The following is a 27,121-nucleotide window of genomic DNA, read 5'->3' as shown; positions in this document are numbered from 1 at the left end:
TACCCCTGTTGGACAAATCAGGTTTAAACACATTGCAGGTAAAGGTGCTCCACTAGCATAAAACCAGCATGAAGATTCTGGTGCTGGTTTTGTTTTCAATATAAAACCTTTTCCACCGTGATTAAAACATAGTAAATATAGTGCCTCGGCGATGAGTGCATAAGCTAGTTTGGTGTCTCAGTTCGGTTTCTAGCCAACAACTTTCCCTAATCACAAAACCACTCAAAGTGCTTTGCCTGCTGAGGATGGGAGATGTAGTCTGAACAGACCGGGAAGCACGTCTCCCCTTCCTGAAGCCTCTTCTGGGGTAGAGCTGCTGGGTGTCACGACGTTTGTGCAGCAGGAGAAGCCTTTCAGCTGCAGCCCCTGGGGGAGGCGGATGAAATCTGGCCATCCCCGGCAGCGAGGCTGGTGCTTTGCAGAAGCACCACGTTCCACAGAGTACGAACAGAGAAACTGGGACATGACTTTCAGTGACAGGGAAGGTGTCTGTTGATGATGAATAAACCTCTCTTTGACTCTGAGCTTTGTTGTGGGGAAAAAAAAAAAAGACAAATTTTAAGTGCTGTGGAAATAAAAATACCCTGTATCTTCATTTTCTCCTGTCACTGAACAAATGCAGTGCTTGTTTTTAAGACTACTTTTCAGATGGCCATACAATTTCTGAAGAGAAAATCCACAGTGCCAAGCAGTGACAGAAAAAAATCACTGCCTCTAGCTCTTAGCTAGTCATATGGAAAATATTTGACTGAAGAAATAAAGTCCTTCACTGGAGAGTTTGAGTGATAAGCTGCAGGCAGGAAAAACAGGATCAAATCAGCATCAAACCGGCATTCGCTCCCAAGATGTAAGCAGCTTCACCCTACTTGAGCTCAGCAAGTCATTTTGCCGAGAGGCTTTGGGCCTGTTGAAAAGCAGCATGAAGTACAATGAAAAGAAAAAGAGGATTTTTAAATCAAGCACTGAAAACTGCCCATATCCTGCCCTGAGACTACAAACTGAGGAAGAGGCAAGGAACAAAATACAGTAATCATACCCTGCAGCTGTACTAAAACAAGAAACGCTTGGTCTGATCGTTCCTAGCAGAAAGAGTTCCTGGTGGCGAAGTCCCGATTTTGCATCTCTGCAGCTACAGGCTGTACCGTGGGCACTGGAGGGCACCGTGCTCCCAGTACCTGTCCTTAGGGCCTGGAAAGCCTTGGCAGACAGCAAGTAAACATCCCCTGGAAGGAGGTATGAACGGTTTCCTTAAAACCTAATCAACACAAACCACCCACGTTAAAGCACTGGCTGTAAAAGCCTCTGTAGCAGAGAACAGAATTCCTGTGACATTGAACTTCGTTTCTGCCCTCACCTGCTGCTCAGGGTGCATTCGTTGCAGAAGCCATTACAGATACAAATGGGCTCTGCTCCCCTGGGTCGGGCTCGGCGGTGCAATGCCCTCGGTGGCAGCAGGGCCGGGCACCGTCCGTCCCCAGTCCCGGAGTGCCACCTATGGCTGCTCCTCGCCGCTTGGCAGCAGAGCGGAGCACAGCAGGCACGCACGCTCGCTTCCCCTCCTGGCACCAGGAACACCCCTCGGGGAGTCTTCTGTGATTAAGGTCTGGAGAGTAAGAGAATTAATCACATGAAAGACGTAACGGTAGCTGGCCTAAGAGGGACTTGGTTTCTCCTGGACGGGAGGCGCAGCGCGGGGAACAAAGCCCCTCTCCCCGCTCTCCCCTGAATAGCAGAGGCAGAGCATATGCAGGCAGCCCACTGCTTTCTGCTGAGATGGCCCAAAGCCAGCTCGTAAACCAGGCTTGTAACAGACAGAAGGATGTATCTTCTCATCTAACACTGTGCGAAAAGATGCCAGAACAGGTCTGTATTTCAGGCCCAGGACCCATGCACACAGCAAAGTGCTGGGTATGGCGTTCTCCCCTCATTGCCTGCCCCAGGGCCGGGGAACGAGCCACCTCCAGCGGCTTTTCCCCACGGAGCCCGAGCTCTCCAGGAGGTGTTTCGCAGCAGAGCCGAGCTGCCTGCTCAGGACAGAAAGGGCTACGGCTAACCCCAGCAACACAGCCTGACGAGACGGGGTTTGGACAGGTGACGTGGCAGATGGCATCCTTGTCCCCTTCTGCTTCTGCCACCGAATCAAGCCGTGGCCGGTAAGTCTGTACAGCCACCCTCCTGCTTCGGCGTGCCAGGCACAGAGAGCGGCCAGCAGCTCTCTGCAGATTCCCTCCAGCACTCTTCGGGGTCACAACACACCCTCCCCATGTAATTGCAACAGACAGTGCTGCACAACCAAATACTCGTCCAAAACCCCTAGCCAAACAAACACCCCATGCTTCAGAGGTAGACAACCCAGCCTACACATCCCAGCCACGCAGGCAAAGCACTGTCAGGAAGTGCTGAGGAATAGTTACATATCCTTCTCCAAGGGTTGCATTCAGCATCCCCACCCAGCTATGCTCCACCGAGGAAAGCAGAGGAGACCTGATGCGGGTGCCCAGCAAGTTTCCCCTCTACCCTTTAAGGGACCACACAGATTCGCATCGTCACTAAGTTCCTACGTGCTCCTGTGGCCCCGCTCTGGGACCACACACCCCTGGCTCTCGGGGTGCTGGGGACGGCCACACAGGAGCAGAAGGGGCCTCCCCCCTCCATCACAGAGCCGCCTTGTGGGCAGGCTCACCACGAATACACCAATTTGTACAACCGCACCAAGGCATGCAAACAGGCAGCTCCTTTTTAGACTTGCCGGTTGGTAGCCTCTGTTCTGATTACCAGTTAATTTATTAGGGTTTGGGGTTTGCACAGGCTGCTGGCAGGGATCCACAACGAGGTCACTACAGAAGCTCAGTCTTGCCTAATTGGAAGGCAAACAGCAGGGCAGGATTTCCACGCGTGCAGCGATGGGGAGACATGCAACAATCACTGCCTAGGTGACAGCAGCTCACCAGCATGGGCTAGGCTTTAGAGATAAATTGCTGGTCTCCGAAAATTTTGGGTAAAGCGGTTTAATTAGAGCGTGTTGCACATAAAGCTACAAAGCAGATTCTACGCACTCTGGGGGAAAGCAGTATTTTTCGCTAAGGAGTTGATGAGCAGTTGTGGGTTGGTTTTTCTTTTTCTTTTTTTAAAGCAGGTTGATGATGAAAAATCTCAGAGCAGTATGACTATCATGAGAATGATTTCTAAAGCAGGAAGCATGACAGCCCCACACCCACAACAGCACAAGCAGCTGCCACAGGCAAGTTGTCAGCCACACACTACTGCAGGTCTGATCCTACATTGCTTGGAGCTTCGACGTTGTCTTCAAGGCAAGGAATTGCTCGGCGTGGAATTAACTAAAAGCCCTGTGTAAGAGAAGAAAAACACACGGGTGGTATTTACCCAGGTCAGAAAGCAGTTCACATCCTCATCTCAAAGCGTGAACCACTATGAAGCGAAGCACCACGACCATCGCCACCCGCATTCGGGATCTGCAGCATTAAGAAAGGATCCCACCAAAAAGAAATATTAGTAACTAAACCCACCTTTAACCTCATCTCAAGTTCCCTGCAAAATGACTTCAGTGCTGCCCAGATTCTGCAAGTTGGAAGAGAAATTTCTTCTTGATACTGAGGCGGGGGGGGGGGGAAGAAATCAGAGCAGGTTGCTTCATTTTTTTCTGGAACATTTCCACCTGCCCACCTCTTTCTGCACCAAGCCTTCCCGAGTTCAGTACAAGTCCACGCCTGGCTTTAAGCACAGGCAACTTTGGGAGATGCTTAGCGGCAGGAGGACTGTCAGAGCCCCTCTGCCTCCACTACTGTGGTGGGAAAGCAGAAACCAAGTGGCAGCACCCCATTCTCTCCCAGCAAGGCAGCATCTCCCCTGCTTGCAGGGACTCCCATGGATCACCTTCCTTTGCAGAGGTCAGGGCAGCAAGGCTGCTGTTCCCCAAACAACCAACACCACACAGCCAGAGCTCCCACAGGTTATCTCACACTGTGAAAGCAGCAGGGCAGAGCCAGAGGGGTAAAAATAAAGAAAATAAAGGATCGCTCTACTTTGGGCACTGCTACGTGCTCTAAATCCCTGGTTACAGGTCAACTGCTCCTACTGCTCACCTGGCAGCTGGGTGCTGCAATTGCCTTTTGGGACTCCAGCCCCGTCTGCGGCTGCAGTAGCTGCCCACCAGCACCGACATCCCCGCCCGCTGCGCAGGTGCTGCTGTAGCAGGGCTCTAGATCCCTCTCTGAACCAGGGGCCCATTACACAGCACAAAATATGCGAAGATATTTTCAGCGCGCAGAGCTTTGGGTGCTGGGAGGAACAGCCTGGCTTTCCACACATTAGCACATTGAAATCTGTGCAGCAAGCCTGTCAAACAAAGCAGCTGCTCTCTGGCTCTCCTACACCTCTCCTCAGATGGAAGAGCTTCAATTGTGCGGCAGGTCTGCAGGATTGTAGAGCTGAGAGAGCTGCTGCCATATCGCACATTGTAACCTTTTGCCTTCCTAGGCGCTGCAGAAGGTCTGATGCCCTAAGTCTGCTCATTCGACGCGGTAGCTCGATGCAGAAGGTTGCCCTCCGTGGTATTTGCAGCAGGGGTGTAGGAGTACAGAAAGCTTCTTTAATTACTGATTCCTAGCCCGTTCACTTTCAGACTGGCAAGACAAGTCATATAAAATATTTTCTAGAGGTATATTATCAACTGGAGAAAAAAAGTAATGAAAAGTAACCACAATGCCCAATTTTACTGAATTTTATACAAGAGATCTAAGACGTTTACATGCTTACAGACTCTTCAGACTAATATGACCACATCCCATCATTTTCAGAAGGAAGCATGGAATCTCCTTCACAAATAACAACCAGGAACATTTGTAGCTGCACTCGCTGCTTAGATAGCAATGGCTGTGCTAAGAGACCTAATTAACTCCCACTGACTTCAAAGAAGTACTAACTCAATTAGAGCCCAAACCAGGTACATCAGCATCTTAATTTGTAGTCACCTTCTGCTTTTCTCTCAGTCATTGCAATTAACACAGTACTCAGATTATCTCCCCTTTCTAAACAAATGCTAGAAAGGAGAATCTATTTCCCTAAAAAGATGCTGCAGCATAATTAGAAACACATACTAACAGCTTGGAATCCAAAGTCACTGTCCAGAAAAAGAAAAGTTTAAAGAGCTGCTGGCTCAAACCGTCAAGTTTAAGCTACTTGACAATGTACAGAACCTTTAAACTTCTGTTCAGAGCAAAAGACAGAGCAGACACCCAGGTCCGTCATTGGAAATGTCAGACCATGTCAGCATCATCTTGTTTTATATGCACCAGCAGTGCATTACCGCAAGAAGCACAGAGGTGTAAGACTTCCTGCAGTAATGCTGCAGTTATCTGGAGCTTGATTTTTATAAACATCTGATACTGCCAGTAACCTCAACAGATTGCAAGATTAGCAGACTTGTGTAAATGGAGCTCGAGGCGTCTTAAGCGTTCACCTGACATTCAGCTGACATGCTTTTAACACGAAGAACAAAAGACAAAGTAATCTAGCTTGGAATTTGAGAAATTATCCTGCTCCGGAGGTAGCAGGATGAAAGAGGAGGCAGCAGGATGAAAGAGGAGGCAGGAGGTCTAGCTCAAGTGCCAAAAAGTACAGCAGCAGTATCGCATCTTCCGTGAGGTACAGCTTGCGTCAGGAAGCTAGTTAGAAAACTTGCATGTGACATCGAGAGTCAAGGCTGGAAATCAATGTAGGTTAGCTTCACATGGCATGTGAAACCTGCTCGCTGCCCCACATTAGTCTGACTGCTGCAGATTGCTGACATATTGGCTTACGTGCTCTTAGGGAACAAGAGGCATGCTGCTAAGGCTCAAAAATAAACCTTTTTTAAAAAAGCTTTGCGTTCTGCAGGCAGTCCATCTCATTTCACACAGCTGAGGCTCACGATACAGACACACTTGCCCATTTGGCCCCCAAGATTACCTCTGTGCACCACCTCACTTCCGCATGCAGAACACAGTTGTGAAACAGACAGCTACATGCACTCAACTTTAAGAAAAGTTAAGCCTTTTCTTAAAGGCCTCTTTATTTTTAAATTCCTTCAAAACATAAATTAGTTTTAACAAATCAGATGCAAAACACCTGCATTTTCAATTAGCATATATATTTTACTGTATCAATCACAGCAACCTCATACAGTAAGATACACAAAAATAGAGCATGGTATCACTTCAATTCAACACAGTTTTGTAATACAGTATTCCATGACATATATACACAGGACTTTTCTTTTCCAAAGCAAGTCTAGTCCCTGCTATAGTCACTGTAAAAATTACGTGGCATCACAGTTTTAGTTATTCACTGTAGTGTGAGTAGCCATATGGAAACTGAACTAGTGAACTAGAAGATACACTGCAGAACAGCCATACAGGCATGACACTTCAGAAGGTGAACAAAAAATAACCACTGAAATGAAAACCACCCCTAGACTGAATTTTAATAGTAAAATTGTTCTTAAATTCCTCATTATATACACGATGTATCTACATTTGTGTTATATTTATATATATATATATGTATTTATAAAAAAACATACAAGAATTTGAAAACCTTAAAATCATTCACCTAAACAATATTTACCCCCAACCTTCAGGGTCAGCAAGGCAATGCTTGCCTAGAACATTATGTTCAGTTGCAGTCGCTTGATTCAGAAATTTCCCTGATTGCTAAACACACACCATTCGCTTTGTTTCTTAGTGCAAACTGTACAGTGACTTATTGTTCTCAGCCCCCTGTAAGACTCAGGTTTCACCTTATTTTCCATAATACTTCTGAGACCCATTTATGGCTAAAATTATTTTAGCTATTTTACAACATTAGCCTATATAGTTCCCCCTAAACCTACCTCAAGCCCTCCCCCCACCCCCAAAAATCAAGAAAAAAAGACCATTCATGCATGTCTCTGTCACACAGGGATCAATGAACATTTAAAGTTTAGAAGCCTAGACTCTAACAGTGTTTAAAAAAAACCCTAAGTGAATTATTTTAGTGCAAAGTGGACTACATAGTTTACAATTCAGCTAGAGTTTGTTTTTTTTTTTATACAGATACTTTAAACACATTTAATTCTGCACATCAGATTAGGTTGCCTGATAGTTTGTTCTAACTAGCTAGCTTGAATAAAAGAAGTTAGAAGGATTGTTGTGGATTTTCTGTAAAGAAAAAAACTAAAGCCTATTCATAACTGGGTGTTGTTTGGGGGGGTCAAACTGTACAGAGTCTAGCACAATGGAGTCCTGGTTCTCAGCTAGGGTTCCTATGTGCTACAATAATACAGATAAATACTCTTATCTGATTCACATCCATAATTGTTAGGTTTACTTTAACAGGATTCACAAATGAGCTCTGATTTTTAACCAGGCCAGTGCTTTACTTGCTGGACTACACGACAGACTTTGCAGTGAATTTGGACACAAGCATAACATTGATACTTACAATTCCCATAACCACAAAGAAAAAGCGTGCACTGAGAACCAAAATCTTGCAGTTCTTAGACAAGACTCCACCTAATTTAGTGGCAACCTTATCAGAAGGAAAAAAAATGTTAGATTAAAAAAAAAATTGATCAGAGCCAATAACATCAGTCGGCCACAGTGACCGTAACAAGCTGTGAAATACAGTACAAGTAAAAACAAAACGCCACCTGAACAAATAACCCAGAGAGACTTCATAGTTATAATGATTTTACCACTTTTAAAAACTCAACATATTAAATATTTATTAAAAATAAACTGTTTCCAAATTACCTATTTACAGTACAAAGAACAGTACTTAATACATGTGCAACAGAAAGTGAAGAAAATCGGTACTCATCTGGAAGGACGACACTCTAGGCATAATTTAAGTGACATGAGCACAGGTTCACCTTTTTTAAAATACCACACAGTAAAAACCAGGATGATATTGGCAACACTAGAAAATAAAGCACATATTGTTCGGATTATATAAGCTTGAGATAAACAACCGGGACATAAGGGGAGAAGGAAGAAACATGAAGATGAAAAGAAGAGATGCTGTGGTGTTTGCATTTCGGAGATCAAGAAATGCAGACACACTTTGAAAAATAGTCCTTGTTGGCAAAACAAGCCATTCACATATTTCTCGCACATTTTAAAGTCATACTTTACCAAAAACCGGCAGTAGTTTCATCACCCCCAGAAAACGAGAATCTTATTTCTTAGAGCCTCGCATGGTTTCCTTTGGGCAAGGAGATGACTAAAATGGTGTGAAAGGTGTGATGTCACTTTTCTAAAATGCAACAGCTGCCAAGTTTTAAAGAAAAATGTGCTCTTCTCCCCCATTTCAATTGAGAAGGAACGATGATTTATTTAGGAGTTACCTAAATTATAGCAGCATGAAATCTAATGTATCTGCAGCATTTGGTAAGCCACAAAAATCAAGAACTGGCACCCGATCACTGAACCATGGTTCCAAATATTTGGGCATGTCATTTCTGTAAGAGGTCAGTGCTTTTTTCTCATCAGCGGAGTCAGAACGTGAGTTGTGATAGCCCTTTCCCCTCCCCTTTTCCTTCCCCTGCAAATCAGACCGATCGAGTCTATCTATAAACTACGTGGGACAGCTGGGCCGACTTATAGTTTAACTGATTGTTAGGCATGAACCTGTGAAGCTCGCTTTTTCTACAGCAGGGATCGTAATAGTAAGCACTGAGGCAAGTGTCACATGAGACTTTTGAACAAAACGTGCAAGTGTTTGCAGCTCCGGATCGGTTACAAAAGCCACAGCGTGAGGTGCCTGAAGATTTGGATTTCGAACCGAACTGAGAAGCCCTCTCCTGACTCTGAGTCTGTGACGTGTACTGAGATTTCTCTCTTAACGCAGATGCAGGAGACAAGCCGTCGTTTGGAACCGGTTTGATGGAGTAGGTGCTCTGTTTCACTGCTGGATAATCCTGCCTAGAGTTGAACAGATTGTCACACTTTTGGCAAACAGACGTGCCACAAGGTACACCACAGTTTTGGCACTTGATGGAAGCTGTCTCTTTGGCTAGATGGGCGCGTTTGTGGTAAACAGGGTTGGCATCGTTTTTTAGCAGCCAGACATCAGGCTTAATAGCTTCTTGTCTTTTAAAATTTAACATACTTCTCGAATCGGGGTCGGTATATAAATCTAAGTCCTCTTGAGCAGAAAAATAGGAGCTGTAAGGGACATTTGTTCTTAACATGCCGTTGTGATGAGACGAAGTTGGCAAGAATTCATCGGAACATGCATGTGGGGAGCTTGACATTGTCAGGAGAGAGGGTGACGGACGGATGATTTCGTCCTTAATGTCATCTTCCGCATCGACTAGAATTGGTTCTTTCCTGAGACTCAAAGAGCTCATCAAAGGCGGTTTCTTATTTTCCCAGTAATTATCGTATGTGTCTACTGATTTAGAAGGCTTGCTCACCTTCGGCTTGAAGTAATCTTTAGAGGCCCGTTCGCTTGCTGACTTCTGAAGCACCATGCGTGCCATGGAGGTGTTCAAGTTTTCCTTGCACTCTGCACGCCGCTTCATGGCTTCCGAGCAGCCTCTAACATCTTCATTGCTGTTTTTTCGTTCGTTTATGACATCGATCTCTGAGTAGCCTTCATCCTTCACTTGCAAATGAATCTCAAGAAGCTGCTCACATTCCACTTTGGCCAAAAAGAGCTCAAATGAAACCATTTTCACTTGAATGGCATCAACCTGCTCTTTGAGCTTATACGTTGTTCCCAGTTCTTGGACATAGCCCATGTAGTTCAGAATCTGCCTTACATCATCTTCAGTTAGAGCAGACTTCACATAATAAACAAAGGGTCCAGTGTAGGTCTAAGGAGGTGGGGGGGGGGAGAATAAAAGGAACACTAGGTTACAAATTCTGCGGACGAGATGTTCAGATAGTTCAGTGACAGATACTACAGAATTAAACAGAACGATGACAGAGAACACATGCATCTCCCATGGCAAGGCGAACTCCGTTTCTGCATCCCTCCTGTTCAGCAGATGGAAATTCTGCATGAGGCAAATTCAGAGTAGGAGAACTTTCGTTCAAGCTGAAAGCCTGATTAGCATAATGTCCTCCTTGCCGATTTAATTCGCTATCCTGTACATTAACTCTTATACGTACCAGGAAGCTCTCTGTTTAGAAGTCTAGCATAAAAGCCAAAAGGCAGAGATTTAATGTATTCCCCCTGGGCAGGCGACAGCTGAAGATAACAAGAGCTCGGCATTCCTGCAAGAGCACCGCAGCCCTCTTCGATCCAGGTTTAAATATACTCAGATGCACTTTTCTGCGTGGGGGTGTCTGCGGGTGTATAATTACTATGCAACTCCAGTGCCTGTTTTCTTTAATCTAGTATCAGGTCAAGAGTTTCCACTAAAAAAGCCCAAAAACGGAGAGGAGTTTGCACAAGCCGAAGTTCCCTTAGCACCTGCCACACCTGAGGTACGCCGTTAACAGCTGGAGTTGGTTTGGGTCACAGGGAGGAATAGCCTGGCCATCGTGTCTTTGCAAAGAACAGCTACCGGATCCATAAAGCACAACCGAAGCCAGCAGCAGCAGTGCGTCAAGACATACCCTGGCTGGACCAGCCAGCACCAAAAAGGCCAGAACTTAAGCACAGCGACACGGATACAGCGAAGAAAGGAACAGCCTTCTCTTGGGAGAGAGACGACTCTCAAACATCCCTGCCCACTGCAGGGGTTGGAACCAGAGAGTCTTTAACGTCCCTTCCAACCCAAACCATTCTATGGATCTATGAAATGCACCACTAACGTTCAAATCCTCTGCCAAATTGCAAAAGCGTCTTAAGAAAAAAGCAAAAATACCCATCACTGGTGCACACAACCTGCAAAAGACTAAAATAAACCAAAAATGTTTTTATCCAACTTTCAAGCCTCAAACGTTCAAGTCACCTGCAGCATCCGTCATGGAAATGCTGCAGCAGCTTTGAGTAAGAATGTAAGGACAGGCAGAAGATAAAACAGAAAATCGTCAGCAGAGAACTCGTAGCTGACTTCCAGCCGTTGAGCCGAGCAACGCACGAGTTCCTACGCTTCACTGTGAGGTCCTGGCATAGATGAATGATTTGACAGCGCATTAAAATCAAAATTTCCTTAATTGAGAACTGACAGGCAACACACAGGAACCCCAGCAAAGCGTCCACTTGAAAGCCTGCACTGATTGTTAGTGCTTATGGTACATTAATAGCTGCTGCAACACCGAACCAAAACTATGGGTGAGCTTAAACACAACTTAACCACTCACCCCAGCAAAAGCATCTCTGAGTAGATGTTAGGGACAGTAACAGGACAGGTGAGCAAAAACCTTAAAATAAGCTCCTCTTCTGTTTTATAATTACTTTAAAAATGCAGACAGAGCTCGTACTTTGCTGTCGGGACAGCCTCACCAGTACAAACTTTGCATTTTACCTTTCTTACAGCTCCTGTTTACCAGCTCTACGTATGGTCACATACTTACATCAGCCTAACGTGCAGGAAAGAGTCATCTTAAGGGAAACGCATGAAATGTTTTAAAAAAGAAAAATAAATCGTGTTCTCACTACTGCCACAAAAAAAAAAAGTCTTACCTTAATGTTTTTGAACTCCTTTTTCCAGGGATAAAGAAAGAGATTGATTCCAACTGTCTCGAGCATGCTGAACGCATTATGGAGAGAATGTAAACTTGAGGATTTCAGAGCTCTCAGTGAGTTTTCAGCCATCTCATAAAATTTTATCAACCGGAATCTATAAAAGGGATCAATTTTGGGAAGGCAAAATAAGGCGGACGCTGCCACTCGCAAATACTCATCGTTAATAGGACGCTGCTTGTTGTCAGAGACACTCAGTTTGCACTCATGGAACTGTACATACTTCCTAAATAAATCGTCTTTATATTTTGTATCCATTGAAATCAGTTTTTGTCTCACGCCCGGGAAGCTACCTCGTCTCTCTCATGGTTGTTCGGCAGTGGGCTGGTTATCTGGCATTAAGAATCCTCAGTAACAGCAACTCCTCTGGAACAGAAATTGAAAACAAAGACAAGTCATCACCGTTGCATAAATCCCAGATGTCCCCAGCATCTATTTGCTTCACAGGACTCTATAAAACGGTTTGCAGAGCAGGAGCTCCCGAAACAGCCTCTCCAGGTCTCTGAAAAAGCGCAGGCACCTACAGGAAGGCTGATGTCCTGCTTCTCCCTGGCATTCGCTACTGCTTTTTCCAGTCATCTGCCTAAAACAGAGCACAATAAACCTAAATCAACGTCTGATGAAAGGAAGTCCGTGTAGGCGCGTGTCCGGCTTGAAGATTCCTTGGGCTAGGGAGACAAGGCAAAAGTAACTCACAGCAAAGGACTGAGAGGAAAAAACGAGGGTTTTCTGTTGGTTCGTTTGTTTTAGGACTTCTCTCGTTTGACCTCACCCTTTCACAGTTCAAACAACTTACGCAAACCTGATTTTAATCAGTTTGGTTTTTTTTTTTGCCCTGCACAGCAATAGAGAGATTAAAAAATCCCACAAAGTTTCATTTTGCTCATATTGGGAAAGCATCTGTTTGTTTTTTTTTTCCCCTAGTAGCGCAGGACAGCCCACAGACCGAGCAGATTAATACACTTCGCCTTTTTATTTCTACCATTTTCTAGGCTTTTGACTGCTGCTCATCCACCTGATGGCACGCCCGGGCCATCCCTGCGCCGAGTGCTTTGTGGCCACCCTACAGAACGCGCTGCCCCGAGCACTGAAGTGCAGCCGAAGCTTCAGCTGGGCGCTAGCAGGTGCAAAGTTTGCAGTCTTTTCAACAAAGAGCTACAACTGCTGTTTTCAGCTGTTTTATCACAACAGAGCAAAGCCATTCCTGCTTCAACACCACACAGGCTTCTGTTTGCAGGTCCAGTTGCTTCTTCACCTTACTGGGCTCCCGTACTACACAGAAGAAGCTGGCGCCCAAACGAGCCTCTCCGCACTGCCGTCCCAAAGGCAGGTAAGGGGCAGGCCAGCAGACTCTCAACTACCCGAAAACCCTGAGGTTAAAAAGCAGACCACAGGCTTTCACTGTTAAACAAGCACAACCTAGCACTTCCCGACCGTGAACCAAGAGGGAGAGCACAAGGGACAGAAGTTGAAGTTAGTTCAGCGCTCTCCACGAGCAGTTCTCTCTCTCTCTCTCCTAGCTCTTTCCTCCTGAGATCGTACAAGATGAGGTCTGTGGACAAAACCAACCACATTTCTGCTACTTAGCAAGAAGAGCTCTACGAGAGAGCTTCAGGGAAAAAGCCTCGTCCGGCACACCGCTAACACACCCCGAGGGTAAGCAGGGATCTGGTGCTGGCAAGGAGCTAGATTCAACGTTACAATTCTGCCATCTCCAACGTTAACGACTACTCGGCGGCAGCGCCTGCTCGTGCGCCGGAGACCTCAGGGCGAGGAAAGTCCCCGCGGGGAAGGAAGGGACTTAGCGAGACCCCGTGAACCGTGACCTTCAGCGGCGCTGCCAGCCCCAGCCCTGCCGCGCTCGCTGCACGCGTGCCAGAGCTCACGCGGCCGAGAGGCGAGGCACGGCGGCCCAGGCGGCGAGCGTCCGCAGGCAGCGTCACACGCTCGGCCGAGGCGGCCCGCGCGCGGTTACGGGGCCGCCAGGGACCAACGCAGCGCTCCCAAGGCGGCGGCTGGCGGAGCGGGTACAGCAACGGGCGCTTCGCTGGGAATTCCTGACGGAAAGCCTCAGCGCCAGCGGCGACCTGCTCGGGGCCTGGGACGGGCGCGACGGGGCCGCCGCGCTGCCGGGTCCGAGCCCCCCCCCCCCCCCCCCCCCGAGAGGAGCGGCAGCGGGGCCCGGGCTGCGCGGCCCCGCCTCAGCGCTGCGCGCGGGAGGGGGCGCAGGGCAGGCCCTTGTCCCCCGCACACCGGCACGCGGCGGGCCCTCGCCAAACGGCTGAGGAGGAATTCAGCTCACCGGGACCCGAGAACCCCAACCGCTCGGACCCCGCGCGGCACAGAGGCCCGGAGCAGCGCCCAGCGGGGCCCCGGCCGCCCTCACCGCCGCGACGCCGCCCCCGCCCCTCAGCGCGGCCCCCTCAGGGCCAGGCCCGCCCCCGCCGCCCCCTCACGCACCGCGCCGGGCCCGTCCCTCGCCGCTCCGCTCCGCTCCGCCGCCGCTCTGCCGGAAGCGCGCCGTGACCCGGAAGCAGACGCGGGGCCGCCCCCGGCGGCTTCCGGCGCCGTGCGGCTGCGGGCGGCGGCTGGGGCAGCCCAGGCACGGCCCGGCCCGGCCCGGCCCACGGCGGGGGAGCGCCCCGGAAGCGGATGGCGGGGGAGGGAAGCCCCGCCTCCCGCTGTGAGGGGACTTCCGGCGGGTGACGTCATGCGGCGGGGCGGGCGGGGAGGCGGGAGGCGGGGCGGGCCCCTAGCAACGGGCCCCGCCCCTAGCAACAGGCCACACCCGTAGCGACCGACCTCGCCCCTGGCAACTGCCCGCGCCCACGTGGTTAGACCACGCCCCCTGGCAACCGGCCACGCCCCTAGCAACCGACCGCCTCCTCGCCTAACCCCGCCCGTCTCGGCCCCGCCCCCCGGTGGGCGTGGCCTCGGGAGGCGGAAGGGGCGTGGCCGTGCCGCGGCCGCCGGCAAGATGGCGGTGGCGGGGGGCGGCGGCGGCTCCTCGGCGTCCTGCGCGCCCTCCGCCCGCGGCCCCGAGCGGCCCGACCCGCTGGCACGGCTCACCTGCCCCGTGTGCCTCGAGGTGTTCGAGAGCCCCGTGCGCGTCCCCTGCGGACACGTGTGAGCGGCGGGGGGCGGGACCGGGGGGCTGCGGCCGGGCTGAGGCCTAGGGGATAGGGGCCGGGGGCCGGGCCCAGACCCAGGCCCGGTGTCGGTTGGGGCCCTCCCGGCCGGGCCCTCAGCGCCTCGCCTCGGCCTGGGGGGCCGTGGGGGTTGAGGCAGGCGCGGCTCGCTCATCCGCAGCTCACCCCACCTGTGGCTGCGCTAAGGCCTCCGTGAGAGACCACGCCACCACCAAAGTCTACTATTATTTAACGTTTTCCATAGTTTCCTCTCCTGGAGGACGCGGAGGCTGAGCGTAACCGGCTGTGGTGCTGCCCCTCCCCGGGGCTGGGTGCCAGCAGGGCCTGGGCTGCCAGGAGCGCTCCTCCTGCCGCCTCTCATCTTGGTTTCTCTTTCCCTTTTCCCACCCTAGGTTCTGCACGCCGTGCCTGCAGGAGTGCCTCAAGCCCAAAAAGCCGGTCTGTGGCGTCTGCCGCAGCACCCTGGCGCCCGGCAGCAGGGCTCTGGACTTGGAAAAGCAGATCGAAGCGACGGAAACCACTTGTAATGGCTGCAACAAAAAGGTACGGGAGGGCTTCAGAATGAGGTGCGTGTGGTGTGCCTGTACAGCACTGCTGCTTCCAGGGAGGTGAATTGCTTTCTGCTTTCTATGGAATTGGGTCAAATTGTTTGTTTTGCGAAGTGCTGCTGGTATTTTATATTGGCAGCACCCAAATGTTGATGTTGTTTCAGCAGTTTTTTATGTTCATTATTACCTGCCGAGGAAGTGGATTTCAAATGAGAGATATTGATATAAAAATAATAGTAAAGTACAGCTTCTGAAGTTGGTACTATGAGCTTGTGGGAGGACCATCACAGTGAAATAGTGGATGTGATTTTAGATAGTGATCACTTAAGCTGTTAAACAGAAGCTTATTTGTTTCGTTTAAAACAGTTGAGAGACCAGCTTCACTTATTTGGGCAGTTATGTTCTGTAGGGGTGCTGTTGGTGCCCTGCACGTCAAATAACTGCACGGCATCTTCCTGTTGGTTCCTTCCCCTTTCTAAAATTAGGCTACTTAGCACTAACTGAGTCTAAAACAGAGCATCTTAACTGATGGCAAAGCAACAAGAAAAGGATAACTAGACATCAAGATGAGAGCAGCACTGTTTGGTTGACTTCACTTTTAATTTCTGGGCAGTGTTCTTTTCATCGTTGCAGCCAATAGAAAACCGTGGTGTGTTGATTACCAGTTGTTCAACCTGTAATTAAATCTATGCTACAATCTGTGCTAAAAGCAAAATTATTTTTCATTTATTGTCTCTTCTCCTCAGCAATGAGGTAAACAGGCTTTTTATGAAGTACATTTTCTCACGTTACAGCATGGGTTAAGTCAAGTAAGCTGTCCTAAACAGTACTGTATTTGTAGACTATTACAGGCAGCAAAGTTATAGGTTAACTAATCTGGAATCTTAAAGCTTTCCACCTTATCAGCTGAAATGTCATTTTTTTTCCTGCTTTAGCACTGTCTGCAGAAAGCTGCTTTATGTGTTTTTTTTTTTTTACTTCTGCTTAGAATTGTAGAAGTAAGTGCAAGTAATTTAAACTAACGCTGCTGTGTAATTGTTACCTCCACAGATGTATCTCTCAAAGATGCGCAGCCATGCAGCTTCTTGTTCAAAGTACCAGAACTATATCATGGAGGGTGTGAAAGCTGTGACTAAAGAACCACTCCACAACACCAGGTAACCTGCTCTTCTCTGGAAACGCTCGCCCTTAAGGTCACAAAAAGAGGGCTGTTGCTGAAAAATCGTTATAAAGTCTCAAATTTGATCCCCTCTTCCGAGAAGAGACCTTTTAGCTTTTTTCTTTTGTTGTTTTAAACTGCATTACGGTCTTTCATGCAAACTGTCGAGTTTTGCAGTAAAAGCAGACTTTACCTCTTCACGCAGTTTGTTCGTTAATTGTTAATCCTTTCGCAAAAAAAACCCACTTTAATCCTGTAATTGGCTGTGCATAAGCAAACTCTTCGCCTTTTCTATGTAGTCTGTGCACAAGACAAGATCAGGGTACCTGGTAGAAACATTTCTTTAATAATAACTGTCTTTCTGTCTCTTAACGCTACTAACTTACAACGGAGGGAATCTGGAGCTGACTGCAGTTTGCTTATCTCCGTTTTAGCATGCTGGGTGGTACCCCGTGCATTTAAAAAGTAAAAAATAAAAGAAGGTGATACGTGTCGCTTGTAGGCTTTGTAGAAGAAATGTTTTTATGTAAAAATGCATGATATTAAGAGTTCCTTAAGGTATCATTAGGGATTAAAAGGCTGATTCTTAAAATTTGCTTGTCTTAATTGCATAGAATAATTTTTATTTTTAGTAGCTAGTAAGATAACTTCAGAGTAGTGAATCCCAAATCTTTCAACTTTGCTAAAATGATAGATTGTTTTGTACATCGAACTCTATGGAAATAATAAATCACTTCTTTTTTATTCTCCCTCAACTAGGAACTTCCCCAATCGCTTTACCTTTCCTTGTCCGTATTGCAGCGAGAAAAACTTTGATCAAGAAGGACTAGTTGAACACTGCAAAACATTGCACAGCATGGATGCAAAACAAGTGGTAATAAAAAGTCTTGGTGCAGGAATTGCAATGAAGTCTAGTCTTAAATCCCTTTGAAACAATGAATTAGAGACTTACTGCTTGAAGTTAAGTACATGTTTATAATTGCTTCTGTTAAAGTCAAATGTGGGTATGCTGTTCATGCATTTTCAGTTCTACGTAACTTTAATTTTCCTTTTCGGTACATTCTCTGAAGGTGACTAGTCTCAATTCTTATTGCATCTACTTTACATATTCGTCTCATATTTGGAAAATGGTAGGCTTTCAAAGTAAACTAGGTGCAATAACAAACATGCAATTAATGCAGTGTAATTAAAAAATTATTTTCTCTCTGCTGTCTTTAGTAATAAGGTATTAAAAACTACTGTGGAAAAAATGATTGAAAAAAGTATATCTAGTTCTAGTAGTCTTTATCTGGTGATACTGTATCTCCTATAAAAGTAGTTACAAAACTTGGAATTGAATTTGAAGCTTTCATTTGTCTTTAAAGTTCTTTGAAATTCCAAATTTATTTAGGGAAAAAAATGATTGGAGAGAGGTGATCTTTGCAAAGGTGACCAAGGAAACTTCTCTGTCACTGAGAAATGAAGCCTGAAATCTTCTAAAGCAAACAGCTGTGATCGATTCTAATTTCCAGTATGTAGAGAGAAGACTAAACTGTTCCTGTTCAGCGGTCTAAGACCTGAATTCAAATAATTCAGGGTTATCAGAGGCTTTTGTGAATGACCCAGCAAAGTAACTGACATCACTTTGCGTTCAGAACAGTGATAGTTATGAATCTCACTCTTCGGTTTTCCACACTGTCTTTGTCCTACCCTTTCTAGTATAAATGTTGAAGCACTTAACTGTTGGGGCTTAATTGTTGTTTTTTTTTATTTATTCTCGAAGGTTTGCCCAATTTGTGCCTCAATGCCGTGGGGAGATCCAAATTACAGGAGTGCTAACTTCATGGAGCACCTTCAGAGACGACACCGGTTTTCATATGATACTTTTGTGGTACGTGTTTCCTCACCCTTGGAATACGTCAGCCTGACGACTCTTAAAACCCAGCTTTTTTTATGTAGCCACTACTGTAAAATGTAATCCATGCAGATGGTATCGTGAGAGAAGTTGGATTACTGGCAAGTCAGAGGAGGCAGCTGTTCTTGTGTTGTGTTAACCAATATGGCTCATGCAGTAAAAGAATTTCTGTACCCTTTGTTCATAGGATTATGATGCTGACGAAGATGATATGATGGCACAGGTTTTGATGCGTTCTTTGCGGGATAAATAAAAAAAGAAGGCTAATTGTCAAACCAAGCTTCCATGAGAGGGAAATGGCCAGCATCCTTGCACTTCTCCCTGTCCATGCCAAGATGAACTCAGGCATCCAGAAATATGGAAGACTTTAATCTTAGTTTTGAATCCCCATCGGATCTTTCTGTATCATTCTTGGTTTTTTAGTAACATGACTATGCTGTTCAACCACGTAAGGCTAATTTTCTTATTTGCTTCACACAAAACTTAATTGTAGGTCAGTGCGGAGGAGACAGGTCTGTTTTTGTTCACATCTGCCTGTTTTCCGATTGCTTTTTTCCAGTTGTGTTCGTTTGACTAAAGCCAGAAATACTGCAAGCTGACTGGCATAAAGTAGCTGGTAAATCTCTTCTTCCCTGATCTTGTTTACATTTCTTAAATGATAGTAAAAGAGGTGTATTTGTGGCTGTTTTCCTTTAGTGAGACCCCTAGGTGCTAACTCATCATCAGATCAGTTCCCATTTAAAGTGGCCTGTGATTTCATAATGTTTACCAGTGTTTGAATTCTTACAGGCAGCCTCTCAGTTATATGGAAAACATGTCTCCAGTATGTGTCTTCAAACTACAACCTTCCGTAGCAAAACTGTTTGCAGCTGTGTAAGAAACTAGTTCAAAACATTTTAGTTCTACACCTGATTATGGTTTTGTTCCATACTTTGACCATAATTTCTAGCCTGGAGAATAGAACTTTGGTGTTAGCTAAAATGCATAACTTTCAACTGGTACAGCAAATATTAATCGTACTTGTTGGCCCTATTATTAAATCGGTGTTTAAAAAATTGGTTTGCTAGGAATCTTAAGCCTTACGCTTATAGGGGAATTCAGAAGCTTTCTCAATATCAGTCTTCTATTTAAACTAAAAATTTCATATATATATATTCCTAGTTGTTCCATCCCTCAAGGCAAGCTGGTAGCAAAACTTATAATCCGTAGCACTTGCACAGCACTGCCTTCTGCATTACAGATTCTAACGAGTATTTTGAATTCCTGTTTTCATTTAAATGTCACTAAGGTAGCTGAAGCTGTACTTAGATTGTTTTCCATATATGGAGTATGGAGGTATGGCTTTCAAAGAAAAAGTAAAATATAAACAAAAGTTCAAATTCATAGAAAATGGATACTTGATGCTCAGTTACACACTTTTACTGTAGAGCTTCCTTTGTAGTTTAACACTAATTGCACGATCAAGATGCTGAGATCGAGCAATCTGAGAGACCTGAACAGAACTTGCAAATCGGAGTAGTGGTGTTGAGATGTCTGGTCTAATGTAACTTGGCATGCCTGATTGGAGCAGCGGACCTGCATCACCACAGAGCTGAGTACTAATTAATTTATTTGACCAGTACACTTAATATCTTCACACTCTGCAGACTGCAGCATAGCCTTACCCTTAAGAAATGAAACGCACCCCAGCTAAAACATCTTGATTAAACTTTGTGTCCAGCAAGTTTGTGTCTTCTAATATATTTAACTTGGTTTTGGTGTGCTTTTCCCCAGCGTGGTAAGGCTGGTATAGACTCACACTGAGGTATCTGCTTGGTGACTGGAATCTTAGTCTTAGGAAAAAAGTACATCAGTGTGGGAAAAGTACTGTGTTTTGGGGTTGGTTACTTCTAACGCTTGGTCTGTGAAGAGATTACAATGTGCTAGTGGTTGGGTAGGGATTTCTGGGTTCTGGCTAAAACAAAGTTTTGTGATAAAGATTGGCCTGAGTCTGGATTTCTGCTACTGTTCTAAGTGCACTTCCACGCAATTCTGACAAAATGTTTAAGGAGCAGTTTGAAGCTTCTGAGCAATTACTTTTGTCATGTTTTTGACTTTTGAAGACAAGTTATAAATAAAGTTCATTTAACTTATAAAACCCTACCTTCATGTCAGCTTTTGCCATTTCTTCCTCCTGGTCCATACACTTCATTTTAGCACCTCCCTAAAAGCAGTTCCTGCTGGCTGTGTAAAGCTGCACGGAGCACGCTAGGAACTGGGAAACGTTGCAGAGACTTCACCTTTATCTCAACGGGCTGTTTTGTACGGGTTCATTGTTAGTAGCAGCTTCTTCTGTAATCTTCCAAACAATGGACCAGATGGGTTATGAAAACCAGTAACCCATCCGAAAATGAGCTCACGTGATTCTAATCTCTCTGAGAGCAAGCGCTGCTGGAGCTGGGCAGAACGCTGCAGGTGGAGTCTGGTAGGCTAACGTTCGTGTAAGCCAGAGCAACAAACCCCTGGATTGTCTTGGTGAGTCGGGAAAGGTCGGCTGTCCAGGAGGGCTTTGCTTTCAGTGGAAATCTTTCCAACTCCTCTGCCTGTCAGGTTTGTGATGTTCATATTCTTGTGTTGTGACAAGGAGGTGAGAATTGGCTTGCGCCACCCCTGGGTGAGATCGCTCTAGTTGCTCAGGCAGAGCGGTTGTGCCCTGTCTGTACAGAGCTGTTACTGACTACACGGGTTTGATTTCCTTCCCCTTACTGCTTGGAAATTATTTCACGTGGTACAAACGAAAACGATTGGCTGGAAAATGCACAGTAATTCTACTTTGATTAAATTTGTGTGCGAAAAAGAAGCAATGTTTTGGCACCTCCTAGCTTGATAGCAGCGGAATTTGTAGCGCTGCTTTTTCTGCTGTGATGAGCATCACACAACCACTCAGGGAAAGCGAGCTGTAGATCTCCACTTAACTGCTGAGGAGCTTTGTGTCTGTGCTGCTGACTTCATCAGCCTAACAAATACAAACTTGTTTACACGCAGGGATATCTTAGTGGTATTTGCTGATTGATTTTTTTAAAAGCCATTCTGGTGAGAGGCATGTGTGTTGTTCCACCTTGATTCATCTCTTTGGTGTGCAGGAACTCAATTTTAAAGGCCTTATTGCGGAAGGGGCTAGTTTGGGCTCCTAAATCCCGTGAAGTATGACTGCAGAAGAGCCGAGTGCTCTGCCAGAGGAGCTGCTTTCACCTCGTCAGCAGCTGATCTTGTGGCCGGGGAAGGCCCATTGTTGGCGGTAATGCAATCGGGCTGCCTTGGCCTGTGAAATGCCCAGCGTCTGGCACAGGGAGCCAGCGAAATTAGCACGTAGGGAGAGGGACAAGAGGGGAGGAGACGAGCATGCATTTGAGCTTTTTTTTTTTTTTTTTTTATCGAATCTGTCTCTGGCCAAACAGTGGCCTTAAGCTGCTGATAAATTGATGCCGGTATTAATTGCCTAACGATCAGCATCACTTCATCTGGCATACCAGCGCTAAATCCCTCTGGGCTCCTTACCCTGGGGAACAGCAGCCTGTGAAGGCCCCTGCCTGTAGTCGGGCACTAACGGCGGGGCCTGGGTTCTGGTGCCCGTGTGACAAAGGCACAGCAAACTCGACGGAGGTACGCGGTCACTGGTGAGACCGGCACGGGAAGGATTAGCCTCGCTCGGTCAGGACTTCCAAACTCGGGCACTGCTTTGCCAGCTCCCCCCTGCCCCAGCAAGGCTGACGGTCTGCCGAAGCTTTGTGCCCCGGGGACTTTTCTTTAGGGCTCTGGCGGGGGCGCGCCGCCAGCAGGGGGAGCCCCGGGCGCGCCGCCGGGACCCCGCTCCCGGGGCTGCTCCCCCTCGGCCGGGGGGCGCAGGGGGCGGCTGCCGCTCGTTCTCCGGGATCCGGATTTTCCCTCCGGTAAAAGTGTTTTTGTTTGTTTGTTTGTCTGGTTTTGGTGTGCTTTTTTTTTTTTACCTTTGTCTTTTTTTTTCCTTTTTTTTCTTTTTTTTTTCTTTTTTTTTCCCCCACGTGCAGCTCTGGGGAGGGCTCCCACCATCCGTCCACCACCCTGCAGGACGAAGGGTTTTCCCACAGAGAAAACCCCGCGTCTTGGAGTGGCCCCAGCCCCATCGCCGCACCCACAGGGGGGCTGCGGCCCCGGCCCCCCACCTCTTGATCCTCCGGGGGCGAACACCCGCGGGAAGCCGAGGGCAGCCCTGCAGCAGAGGAGGGAGGGATGCAGCACAGGAGAGAGGGATGCGGCTCCAAGCAATGGGGCGGGGGGTGCTGCAGCTGTGCCCCCTCCCAGAGCCTCGCTTCCACTTCTGCATTTGGGGCGGGTTGCGGCCAAACAGCGCCCAGCAGGTGCCGGGCCCCGGGGGGGGGCCGAGCTGGGGCTGGGCAGTGGGGAGGGGAGGGAGGGGAAGGGAAAATGGGAAAGGAAGAAGGGATGGGAAGGGAAGAAGAGAAGGGAAGAGCAGGGAAGGGACAGGACGGGACGCAGGGGTCTGATGCCCGGCTTCCCCGGGGAGCATCCCCAGGGATCCTGGGCTGGGCTTCGCACGGAGGACCCCAAAACCCCCTCACCGCGGGCACCAGCGGCGTGTCCCAGGTCCCCAGTCCCGGTCCCGGCGCCCGCGGCCCCTCCGCTCCCCCCGGCCCGGCCCCGGGGCTGGGGCCGGCACCTGCCGGGCTCCCTCCCCGCCCGCCCCATTGGCTCCGGGAGCCGGGGGCGGCCCCGCACCGCCCTCCCCGGCCCCGCACCGCCCCCCGGCCCCGATCCCATATTAACGGGCGCGGCGGCCCCGCGGCGGGCGGCGGTACTGGGGGCTGCAAGATGCCGCGCTCCTTCCTGGTGAAGAAGCACTTCTCGGCCAGCAAGAAGCCCAACTACAGCGAGCTGGAGAGCCAGACCGGTGCGTGCCGAGCCGAGCCGAGCCGAGCCGAGCCGCCCCCGAGGGCTTCGGGCTGTAGCACGGCGCGGGGGCGCCTCCTGTCCCCGCGGGGGAGCGGCCGGGAGGCTTTTTGCCTGCCTCTGGGGGGTTACTTTGCTAATTGCCACGGGTGGGATGGGCTCTGGGGTCTGCCGTGCTTCTTGCCCCAGGGGAGTTCTCTGTGGGGTGGGTGGGGGAGCGGGGACAGGACCCCGGGGGCTCCCCCCATGGGGTGGGTGCGGTGAGGTCCCCGCGATGTGGGGTGGGGTGGGATGGGCAGGGACCCTTCTGCCACCCCCCTTGCCATGGGGTGCTGAGCTCCCGTGGGGTGGGTCTGTGTTCCCCAGGGTGGGCTGGTGTGCCCCGCCGCGTGGGTTGGGGGCCCTCTGGTTCCTTTGGCTTTGGGGTGATTGGGGCGTGGGGGTGCCCGTGGGATGTGGTTGGGTCCCGTTGCCCCAGGGGGGTTTGCACAGCCCCGTAGCGCGGCTCAGGCACCACGTTCTGCTGGGTGCGGAGCCCCCCGTGGGGTGAGTTGGGGTCCCCTTGCCCCGCTCAGGGGCTGGGCACCCCGCTGAGCGCTGCCTGTCCCCACAGTGCTGGCCGCCCCGCTGCTGTACGAGACGTGCCCGCTGTCCGTCATCCCCCCGCCCGAGGTGCTCGGCCCCGGTGCCTACTACCCGCCGCTGGTGTGGGACGCGGGGCTGCTCTCCAGCCTCTTCCCGGCCGGCCCGGGCACCGAGGCGGAGGCAGCGGGCGGCGCGGCGCCGGCCCTGGACCTGACGGCGCTCTCCAGCGAGGAGGACGAGGGCAAGAGCTCGGGGCCGCCCAGCCCAGCCTCGGCCCCCGCTGCCGCCGAGCGGTTCCGCTGCGCCCAGTGCGCCAAGGCCTACTCCACCTTCGCCGGGCTCTCCAAGCACAAGCAATTGCACTGCGACGCCCAGACCAGGAAATCCTTCAGCTGCAAGTACTGCGAGAAGGAGTACGTGAGCCTGGGGGCTCTCAAGATGCACATCCGGAGCCACACGCTGCCCTGCGTCTGCAAGATGTGTGGCAAGGCCTTCTCCCGGCCCTGGCTGCTGCAGGGCCACATCCGGACGCACACCGGTAATGCTGGCTCTCGCCCCTCTCCCTCCCTCCCTTATCGCCCCCGGCTTCCCCGCTCCGCAGCCCGAAGCGAATCAGCGGTTGGGGTGTTATCTCGGAAGATAAGGGCTTCCCAAACCCCCTCGGCACATCTCTAAAACGTCCTTTAAATATCCTCCCGGCTGGAACCGAGCGTGGGGTCAAGGCTCAGCCCGTAAATCCGTGCCGTGCCAGCCAGCCCTGAGCTGACGGCACGTGCTCACCCTGAATTTCACGAACCGGGGCTGTGACACACCACTGGGGTGCTCCCCACCGTGCCAGAAGCATCCCTGCCTGCACACCCAGCCCGCCACCGTGGGCTCCGTGCGCTCCCCGGGGCACCAGGAGGTTTGCGGGGCGCGAGGTGCGTGGGGCAGGTGCTGGCGGCCGCCCCCTGCACCTGTTGTGCGGGGCCGCAGCTGCAGCCCGCCCCGCGCCTACAATGCATCTCCCGAGCATCCTTTGTGGCGCTACCGGGACAGTTTAATTGTCGCTTGGCACTGATTTCACACCCTCTCAGCGTACTAAAGATGACGGCTGAAGGAAGCCGGGAAGACTCGATTGTGCTTTCCAAATTGAGCATACGCGTTTGTTTCCTCCAAAAGAGCCTTTGAGGGGAATTCACCCTGGCCGGGCTTTTCAATGCGAGCCGGGAAGGAGAAGGGGGAGCGCGGGCGCGGAGGAAATAGCTGCACTCACCCTGGAGCCGGCGGCTTTCAGCCGCTATGATATAATTAACAGAGCTCCGCTTCCCTGCCGCCCCGCAGACGGCTCCCTTAGCTCAGGGCCGGAGCTCAATGTGGCTGCATTTGTAAGCCGAACTGCCTCGCCGCTCGCAGATGTTCCTGGCGTCGTTTTTCTGGGGTTGCGACCAGAGGTTTTTCTCTGAGCAGGAAATTCCCAAGTCCGAGGCTTTCCTCTGAGTGAATGCAGGCCGGGCAGCGCTGGCTCTCGGGCGAATAATAACAGCCTGCATTCCTTTTCACGCTGCTCCTCGCAAACTTTGGCTAATGAATGCCCTGGTCTTTGATATTCTCCATGTGTTGATGCACTGGTTAATTGGGAACGTTTCTCTTTGTCTCACAGGTGAAAAGCCCTTTTCCTGTACACACTGCAACCGGGCCTTCGCTGACCGCTCTAATCTGCGCGCCCACCTGCAGACCCATTCAGATGTAAAGAAGTACCAGTGCAAAACCTGCTCCCGGACTTTCTCCCGTATGTCACTGCTGCACAAGCACGAGGAGACGGGCTGCTCTGGGACGCGCTGAGGCCCCGGCGCCCTGCTAACACACGACTCGTATATTGTAACTAGTGTCTGTAGGAGTTAGTTGCCTCCTTTCGCCATTGCCCGCTGCCTCGGGCCGCGCGCAGCCCCGCCGGGCCCTAAGGGACTCGCACTCCTCCGTTGGTGCCTCCTGTGCAATCCTAAGGCCTGATCCTTCTCCCACCTTGGACGTCCGAGGGCACGGGACCGGACTCGTGCTTGGGTGGCAAACGAGAGCCCGAAGCCGTGCGCAGCCGCAGCCCCCGGTGCGGGCGCTGCCGGACCCTGCGCTGGGTGCCCAGTGCTGCAGGCGCTCAGCACCGTGCAGGGCCAGCCCCGAGCCCCGGCCGTGCCACCGGTGTGGAGCATTGCGACTGGGAAGCCTTGAGGGTTGGGTTGGTTTTGTGGTTTTTTTTGTTTGTTTGTTTGTTTTGGTTTGTTTTTTTTGTTTGTTTGTTTGTTTTTTACCATAACCACTCGGTAACTTTTAAGACCCAATATTTTTGTAATGAAGAACAAGGAGCGTTAACGCACCCCCCCCCCCACCCCGATTGTATATATGCCGCCTATAGAAGGTGTAACTATGCAATAATACAGTATCACATTAGTTGTGAAGCAGCTGCTTCTCCCCAGCACAATGACAATTTGCAATGCCTACAAGATTAACGGTGTCCATAAAAGGCATTGGTAGCCATTTCAAACAAGAATCCTGTTTACAGAGCAGCTATGCACTCAAGCACCTGTTAATATGACTCTTAACAACTGCTTTTCAAGAGAACTGTGACTAATAGCAGGCACTTGTCAGCTGATACAATGGTGGCCTGTCCAAAGGCTGCCCATCGACAGGTGTGTGCCAAAAGTGCTATTTATGGTTATTGACAGGTGCCTCCTGAATGCATCTTTCTTTGGACCTTGTTTTCACCGAATCATAACAAAGAGGATGTTTACATTTCAAAGGTACACTGGTATTTATATTTTTGTGCCACGATTTTGTACTGATGAAACTTTTTATATAATTATATACAGTTTATTGATATTCAATAAAACGGTTAATTTATAATCTGGTTTTCGTGGGCGTTTTGGGTGGACGCACAGCTGGAGCTGAGCAGGGTGCAAGGGGGGATTGCTCCATCTCCATCCCGGGCTGGGGTCGCATTTTGGGGAGCGGGGTGCTGAGCTCCAGCGGGGTGCTGGCAGCCCTCCTGCTCCCACACCGCGCTCCTGCCGCCGGCTGCAGGTGAACCACAACGCTGTTTGCACGGCGGGGTCTGCAGAGCGGTTGCCTCCTGGGGAAGGAAAAGGTAGGCTGAGTCAGTTCCTGCCAAATGTGCCGGGGCTGGGGGAAGGCGGCAGCTGTGCTGAGA

General features: G+C 49.6%; 3 protein-coding genes across 10 annotated transcripts; 2 read left to right on the top strand and 1 right to left on the bottom strand.

The window, feature by feature from the left end:
• Positions 1-6,022: 6,022 nt before the first annotated feature.
• Positions 6,023-14,240, bottom strand: SPATA2 (spermatogenesis associated 2). 8 transcript variants are annotated; one of them, XM_050714046.1, is made up of 5 exons: positions 13,979-14,079; positions 12,201-12,259; positions 11,900-12,042; positions 11,617-11,773; positions 6,023-9,856 (listed from the first exon to the last, which is right to left on the bottom strand). In XM_050714046.1, exons 3-5 carry the CDS (start codon positions 11,932-11,934, stop codon positions 8,603-8,605), a joined length of 1,446 nt encoding a protein of 481 aa, XP_050570003.1. In that variant the 5' UTR covers positions 11,935-12,042; positions 12,201-12,259; positions 13,979-14,079; the 3' UTR covers positions 6,023-8,602. The 8 variants fall into 8 exon arrangements, with proteins under 8 accessions (XP_050570003.1, XP_035404311.1, XP_050570001.1 ...); XM_050714044.1 differs by lacking the exons at positions 12,201-12,259; positions 13,979-14,079 and adding an exon at positions 14,137-14,240 and having other exon boundaries at positions 6,038-9,856; XM_050714045.1 differs by lacking the exon at positions 13,979-14,079 and adding an exon at positions 14,137-14,184 and having other exon boundaries at positions 6,055-9,856; positions 11,900-12,259.
• A 363-nt stretch (positions 14,241-14,603) lies between these two features.
• On the top strand, positions 14,604-20,568 carry RNF114 (ring finger protein 114). The gene is made up of 6 exons (XM_035548141.1): positions 14,604-14,802; positions 15,218-15,368; positions 16,424-16,530; positions 17,292-17,406; positions 18,295-18,402; positions 18,614-20,568. Exons 1-6 carry the CDS (start codon positions 14,654-14,656, stop codon positions 18,677-18,679), a joined length of 696 nt encoding a protein of 231 aa, XP_035404034.1. The 5' UTR covers positions 14,604-14,653; the 3' UTR covers positions 18,680-20,568.
• Positions 20,569-23,229: 2,661 nt separating this feature from the next.
• On the top strand, positions 23,230-26,822 carry SNAI1 (snail family transcriptional repressor 1). Its single transcript, XM_035548493.2, has 3 exons — positions 23,230-23,353; positions 23,966-24,475; positions 25,580-26,822. The coding sequence occupies exons 1-3, from the start codon at positions 23,275-23,277 to the stop codon at positions 25,759-25,761; spliced, it is 771 nt and encodes a 256-aa protein (XP_035404386.1). The 5' UTR covers positions 23,230-23,274; the 3' UTR covers positions 25,762-26,822.
• Positions 26,823-27,121: the final 299 nt, after the last annotated feature.

The sequence above is a fragment of the Cygnus atratus genome, chromosome 16 (assembly GCF_013377495.2).
Source record: "Cygnus atratus isolate AKBS03 ecotype Queensland, Australia chromosome 16, CAtr_DNAZoo_HiC_assembly, whole genome shotgun sequence".
Classification (NCBI taxonomy): Eukaryota; Metazoa; Chordata; class Aves; order Anseriformes; family Anatidae; genus Cygnus; species Cygnus atratus.
This window is presented reverse-complemented; position numbering and strand designations above follow the sequence as displayed.